The sequence below is a fragment of the Phyllostomus hastatus genome, unplaced genomic scaffold, assembly GCF_019186645.2.
Source record: "Phyllostomus hastatus isolate PE091 unplaced genomic scaffold, TTU_PhHast_1.1 phas_scaffold_385, whole genome shotgun sequence".
Lineage (NCBI taxonomy): Eukaryota > Metazoa > Chordata > Mammalia > Chiroptera > Phyllostomidae > Phyllostomus > Phyllostomus hastatus.
Genome location: NW_025334026.1, coordinates 6,867,959 through 6,875,293, shown reverse-complemented (window position 1 = coordinate 6,875,293; position 7,335 = coordinate 6,867,959). Strand labels below are relative to the sequence as shown.

The 7,335-nt window shown below is 42.1% G+C and overlaps 1 protein-coding gene and 1 long non-coding RNA gene across 2 annotated transcripts; one reads left to right on the top strand and one right to left on the bottom strand.

Moving 5' to 3' along the window:
- Positions 1 to 569: 569 nt before the first annotated feature.
- Positions 570 to 1,596, bottom strand: LOC123806380. Its single transcript, XR_006783486.1, has 2 exons — positions 1,349 to 1,596; positions 570 to 924 (listed from the first exon to the last, which is right to left on the bottom strand). It is a non-coding gene; the product is annotated as an uncharacterized LOC123806380 (long non-coding RNA).
- A 17-nt stretch (positions 1,597 to 1,613) lies between these two features.
- On the top strand, positions 1,614 to 5,503 carry CHCHD2 (coiled-coil-helix-coiled-coil-helix domain containing 2). Its single transcript, XM_045819479.1, has 4 exons — positions 1,614 to 1,770; positions 3,222 to 3,471; positions 4,205 to 4,358; positions 5,211 to 5,503. Exons 1-4 carry the CDS (start codon positions 1,721 to 1,723, stop codon positions 5,219 to 5,221), a joined length of 465 nt encoding a protein of 154 aa, XP_045675435.1. The 5' UTR covers positions 1,614 to 1,720; the 3' UTR covers positions 5,222 to 5,503.
- The last annotated feature ends 1,832 nt before the right edge of the window (positions 5,504 to 7,335 follow it).

Genomic DNA, 7,335 nt, shown 5'->3' with positions numbered 1-7,335 from the left:
GAAAATAGAACTTTTTCATGAAAAGGTTTTGCATTTACCCCTTGGTTCCACAAACATCCTGCTGTTGCTGGAAAGGTTGTGTTAAACTCCATTACCTCCAGTAGAAGGGGAAATTTCTGGTGGATATCCAGTAGAAACAGAGATTCCACCTCAGTTTTCTCTCCACAAATCCCATCCCAGCTCCAAAGACCTTCCCATGAAATGCACTAGTCAGCTTTCCCCCTACTGCAGAGGCTCTAAACTGTTATTGTTAAAAGCATTTCACACCAACTACTACTAAAGCACAGACCCTTGGGACCTGTGCAATTGCTCTTCCCTCTGCCTGGAATGCTCTTACCCTTCATAAACACATGGCTTGCTCCCCCACTTCAAGGACTCTGTTCAAGTATCGCAGTCTTCAAAGAATTCAGTCCTCTTCAACATAAATCTCTCTTACCCTGCTTTTACTTCATGTCACCACCACCTGAGTTATATAGGTGTTTGTGCCTCCCTCCCTAAACTTGTAACCGGAAAAGACACCAGTGTTCGAGCTGCCTGTCATTACCAAATCCAATAAGCAATGACAGCAATTGAATCTTTTATGAGCACTTTATTTAGATGTCCGGCGATCCAAGAAGATGGCGGGTTCATACCCTAACAAACCATCTTCCATTCTCTTTCCTGGCCAGATCTTTTATAAGGGGGTGGGGGACGACAAACAAGGTGGGGTGAGGGCTTTGAAATTCAGGGAGGATTAGGTGAGCGAAGCTGCAGCATTCCTAGTCTCGGGAGTTAGCGGTTTCCAAGGGGTGGGGGTTGGTCACACAAAACGCCCAGATGCCTCCAACATGTCCCCAGGCGGTAATCTCTAACCAGTGCCCCAGGAGGTCAGCTGCTTCTCCCAGGAGCCAGGGTGGGCCTTATCTGTAGTTTCTGAAACAAAAGCTTAACATACACATTACTTGCTAGACTTACAGCTTTTTACCTTAAGCTAAAATTTTCCAAGTCTTGAGTGCCCTATCAAACTGAGCTAGCTGGCATTTGATCAGAACATCTGTTTACCAGTGAATACTATCCCAATTACGGCCACAAATTCCAAAACACGAAACGGGTTGAAAATGTATAGTATACATAAATGTAAGGCACTATTACAGTCTGAAGCTAGCTTTTGTTGACTGGATCCACAGACAAAAGAAATGCACTCTGTACTGTCGATTCCTGCCTAAAGTTCAACTTCCTTCATTTCATATTACGTGCCCCACTGTGCCTCAAAAAATATTATCCGAATCATGCTAAGAAAGGTTAAGTAATTCGCCCAAGGTCCAGTGATAGTCCCGACAGCAATCTCTCAAGGTTGGATTTGACGTACCACGTTAATAAAACAAATGTTTGAAGGAAGCAGCAATGGTCCTTATGCTAGAAGCAAACCTGCAAGCCCTTCTGACTCAAGCTAGGCTGGGACAGAAGGTTAACCTAGCAGTCAAGGCACTTCCGGCTTTCTAAAGAGTCCCGGCGTCCAGCTCCTGACGCCACCGCGTGCAACGGAGGCGCCACGCCTCCTCCTGTTCTTCCAGTGACCTTCAGGACCGACAGAGACGTCAGCAACGGAAGGGCTCTGCCTGTTTGATGATTGGTTGCGTGCGGACAGCCCGCCTCCTGTTTTCCGTTCTTGGGCTCCAGAAGGCGCCGGGTTCTTCACCTCGTTTCGCACTTGTAGACGCAGAGCCGCAGCGCAGTAGCGATGCCGCGTGGAAGCCGAAGTCGCACTTCCCGCGTGGCCCCTCCGGCCAGGTGAGGCCACTGCGGGGTTTTGGGCCCTGCGGCCGCTGTGACGCAGAGGCAGGTAGCGCTAGGCCTCGGCGGGGCAGGCGGAGGTTGGCGGAAGCTGCTGCTGGGTGGGCCCGAACCCGCCCGTCGCAAGCTGGCAGTAAATAGGCTTTGGCTAGATTTTCCGTTAGTGGCAAATGCTCGTGAAGTGTTTAAAACACCTCATAACTCGTTTTAATTTAAAACAGAAGTTGTAAAAAGAAATGGACATTTGTAAGTGTAAACAAGCTGAAATGTCAGAGGCAAAAAAAAAAATGTAGAAGAAAGGTAATACAATCGGGAAAGTGATCGAGTTTCAATTCATTGAATAGTCTTTGAGCACCTGTCTTAAGCAGTGAGCGATTTAGGGTCTCAGCCTAATTGGGGACGCAGTCATTAAGGCCCTCAACGTTTACATGACGTTTTCTAGTTAATAACATAGCTGAAATATGTACTGCCAATGACACCTCATGGTAACTCTAGAGATCGATGTTCTTTCTACTTCAAGGAAATTAGGAAACAGACTCAGAATAAATGACTTGTCCAAGGTCATACCTCCAGTAAGTAGGCAAGCCAGGTCTCAGACCCTGGCTTCCAGTGACTAATTCAGGACATTTATCACAGTTCATCTTGCTTCACTGGATTACAATCATACAGTGTGCTAGGAGTGTAGGGGAGCGATTCACTTAGGAAAAGAAACTTCTATCCAAAGGACAAGTAACCACATTTTTATGAAGTGAAGTCATAAACTTTTGACCTGGCCTTATTTGGGGGAAGAACACCCAAGGAAACAATCTAAAAATGGGTAGAGAGAGTATAATATATGTGAAGATTTTTAAAGCAGCCTGGGACATATAAGTTAAATTGTTGGAAGTGTCCAAACGTCCTACAGGTGAGAAATAGTTGAAATTAATTTTGGTATAACAGTTCAGGCAAGTCACTTCTAGTCAGTGGGCTTCAGTGTTCTAGTCGGAATTAAATTAGACTATTCCCCCAGATGACTACCTCCCTTGGCAATCCTTAAATTACAGCGTCCCACAACAGGCTCTTCTCTTGATATTTTTTTTTCTAACACGTGATAAATTCTGTGAGGATATTTTAAACTCGTAATATTTTGTAATTTTTATGAAGTATTGAAAAAACTTATTTAAAGATACTGTGGGCTATGTGACTACATGGAAATGGTTGCCAAAAAGCAGAAAAAAAATAGTTTATAGTTGGTGATTACAACCTTAACCAAAGGTTAAAGAGAAAAAATGTAATGAAATCATTTAGGAAATTGTGTTCTATGAAGTTTTTTTGTGAATGTGTATAGTATTTATGTTTAATAATTTAAAATGAAAATCTTGATACTTTAATGTACAAGTTTTTTTTTAAGTTGACAATTTCCAAACCTGGTTGGAAGTAAAAACTGCATATTTTTTGTTTTTTTACAGCCGGGCACCTCAGATGAGAGCTGCACCCAGGCCAGCTCCAGCAGCTCAGCCACCAGCGCCAGCTCCACCATCTGCTGTGGGCTCACCTGCTGCAGCCCCCAGGCAGCCAGGTCTCATGGCCCAGATGGCAACCACAGCAGCTGGTGTGGCTGTGGGCTCTGCTGTCGGCCACACAATAGGTCATGCCATTACTGGGGGCTTCAGTGGAGGAAGCAATGCTGAGACCTCAAGGCCTGACATCACTTACCAGGTAAGATTTTGGACAGTGTTACCCTTCAGTGGTATAATTTATGAGAAAACCTAGTTTTTTTGTATGTTTCTTATGTGTAAGAACTGTTTATCCACAGTGCTGCTAACAAAAAAATGTTTTATCAAAAGCCACATTTGGCAACTGAATTAATGCCTTAGGCCAGCATCAGCAAGTACTATACAAATTGTATTTCTTCCCAAGGAGTAGAATTGTAGTAGTTTGACCTGATTCAGTGTAAAGCAGCCATTTTTTCTTATTTTAAATATTTTTGTCTTGGTTACCCCTAACTAATTCAGTCTCAATCTTAGTTAAGTATTTTTTAAAATCTCTTGAATAGCTATCTGCTCTCTGATCTCTTTTACCTGCCCCTCCTGAGGTATATGAATTTTGCCTGAAGAGCATGGGTGTATACTGTTTTATTTTACTTTATAACAGTCCCATTTATTTCCTCCATGAAACTTCACTAAACCACTGGTCATTAAATGTTCAGGTAGCCATTTCACTTTATTTGTACCTTTATTCTTGAGTCTTTGTGATTACAACTGGAATTCTGCCAAAGTTCATTTTCTGCCTTGAAAATATTTTACTTTCCATGTTATTAGATGGAAACTTCAGTTTGCCACTAGGTTTAGTTCTGTTTGCCCAGTTAACCTCAAAGACAGTGGATGCTGCTCTTGTTCAGTTATAAATCTGATTTCCTTCCTAAACCTTCCTGAATGCTGTGTCTTTGCAGGAGCCTCAGGGAACTCAGCCGGAATACCAGCAGCAGCAGTTTGGCCCATGCCACTATGAGATGAAACAGTTTTTGGAGTGTGCACAGAATCAGAGTGACCTTAAGCTTTGTGAGGGTTTCAGTGAGGTGCTGAAACAGTGCAGATTTGCAAATGGTAGGTGATACATCATTCCATGATTGAACTTGGCATGTGCTCGATTTGTTCAGTGGTGGTGCTCCTGGACCCTGTGAAACTTAGGGAATCTGTGTTTAATAAATTAAACCAACAAATTAGAGAAGATTTTGTTAAAATTACTTTAAAAATGAGCTAACTTCTAACTAGGAGCTGGTCCAGAGGTCATTTCCAGTCATTATCTTAATCTTTTACCAGTTATGTTTTGAATCTGATTCTTCCTTAAACAAGTATAGATTAGTACGTCAGATCTTACTGTGCTAATTGCATGTGAGTGATCTCAACTTAAGGCTATGAATACAAAATTCCATTTCACCAGAGTCCCAGGAATGCACATAAAGACTCTGATATTGCCATTCTACATGCCTCATCTGAGAGGGATGAACTTATTAAATCATTCAGTGGAGCTGAGATTTAGGCTTTCTGGAATGTCATCTGGTTGTCATTTAATTTCCTCCTATCAACCTAAGAATTCACTATCTATTAAAATGCTATTTTCATTTTCCCACCTTCATTTTGGTAGGGCATAAGGGAGAAGTTACCCCTTTCAGGTGGTTGAACTATGGAAGTAGGAAGAGACTGTGTGTCCACTTTTATCAGAATTCTCTGGAGAAGCTACATCTAGCATCACAGTGGCTAAATGTCTGCTTCAGGACTCTGTCCCCAGAAGCACAGGTGCCCTGTCTCCTCAGTTGTGAATGCAGAGTTGAGGTTTTGTTGGTTTCAGGATACCTTCAGTAACTTACGAAAGAAACCTGGGTTTTGGGGAGGGCTTCTGTTAAGAATGTACAGCAAGTGCTCTTCTAATGTGCTTTTTTTTTTGTTTGTTTGCAGGATTAGCCTAATCGAGTTCATATTGAAGAAATGGAAAATCATCTCTCATGACCCAAGTTAATTTAGTATAAAGATATAATTGATAGTGAAAGTATAAGCGTACCAGTTAAACCTCTCCTATCATTAATAGTTTCCTTGCCTCAGAATTGCAGTGGAAGAGTGTTCTTACTATATAGAAGCTCCCTGAGGTGGTATTGAGTCTGGGGCTGGGCAAATGTTTGTGTGGCCTCCTGAAACCAACTTTTGTGATGTTGTTTGTGAATCAATTAGAATAAAGTGAATTTCTTCCAAAATGGTGTCTGATAAATGTAAGTTTATAAATTAGATATGGTATATGCATGTGGAACTTAAGTATTTTGCAGAACTTAATTGTCTCAACATGTATTTAAGTTTATTTAGTTTATAGTCTCTGGACAGTAAAGGAGCATACACCCAGGGGATCTGGTAGAGCTTCCTGAGGAACTTTTGTGGAGAAATAGTTACATAAGGAGTAGTTCACTAGCAAACACGCTGCTCATTAAAAAGGTTCCCATCACTCTTAGTCTTGGGAGTCAGTGTTCAATAAACTGAGCAGTAACAAGAAACTGTTTAAAATAATTGTTCCAATGATCGATAAATGGGTGAATGATCGATAAATGGGTTCTCTGCAGCCAGGTCAACACTACATGTCACTGTTACCCTAGAATACCCAATTAGCTGGTGAGAGATGAAAACCATTCTATTAATGCAGGCAGTTCCTCTGCAAATGTTTTTCTAATGTTTGAGGCACATCATTTTTTTTTTAAATGAACCAAGCTCCAAACCTCAAAAGAACTAAACATTTTATTCACTTAGGAGTTGGCCTCTAAGCCTACATCTCGCTTCTGTACTTTCCCAACTTTAAAATGTAACTTTCAGAGGTTCTGTTTCCTGATTCCGCCCCCTGCCCCACCGCCAAGTCTTAAGAGACCTTTACAAGCTGAGTGGGTTGATGTTGGATGAGGGAATTACCCAGTTGCCTCCTATTCTCAACTGTTGTTAGAGTGCCATGTTCCACCAAATCATCTAGTTCCAAAGAGGGGCCAAGACTTCCTTGACCTGAGCATCTGAATGACCACAGACAATTCACTCTTAGTGTTCCAGCATATTCCCGCCTGGGTTTATGAGGAAGCTCCTTTGCCTGTTTTCCTGGAGGCTCAGGACCTCTAAATTCATAGTGTTAATGCCCTTAAGTCCAAGGTGTGATGGTGTGTAGTGAGTACCCAAATATTATCAGTGAACTTGTGAATCAAAGGAAGCTGAATCACTGACATTAAAGTGTAAAGGTCTGGCTGGCCTGGCCCCCCTGGTAGGAACCATGGCTCCACGGAAAAGGGCACAGGATAATCCTCTAGGTGCAGTGTCCTTTTGCCCTTAGGTCAGAAGGGAGTTTCTCATGCACTGAAAACAAACTAGCATGAGTCAAGTCTTACTAGCTTAGAATCAGGAAAAAAAAAAAACCAGGAAGTAAAAGAAGGAGATGGAGATGTTTTCATCCCACATATTTCATCTCAAGCTGAAGACCTTTATGCATAAAGCTCATACCCTGAAGTCATTTTCAGTTTCTTTCTGTGTAGCGATATAGTGAAGTATTTCCTGAGTGAAAATTAGATGGTCAGCATGACAGAACACAGAGTACTTGGGCCCACGTCTGGGGTTAACCTAGGTCCTCATTTAGTTTTTGTTTTGGTGGTGAACAAGTCACATTCTCTGGAAATTGGCTAGTTTCAGAGTTCTGAGGTCCAAGATAAGTGCTTTGTGAGATGCTAGTCAAATGGGTGATTATGAGCTCAGCTCATGAAGCACCATATTGCCCCTCCTTTCATTTTGTATATTAGAATGAAGGGGTTGAAGAAAGATTGCTTTAGAAATAGGGAGAGCAATAAACAAGTGTCTACTGTGTGCCAGCATGTTTCATACACTATTTCCAATTCTGTCAGCCTCTTAAGACTAGAGTCATACAGATGAGGACCCTCACCCAAAGAGCCCAAGTCACACAGCCCATATGCTTTTCCTAGCATGCAGAACTCTCCCCAGAAGATACTGCAGGCTGAAAACAAAATGAATTAAGGGTGAAATCATGGAGGCAGATCAGAGGTCAACTCCT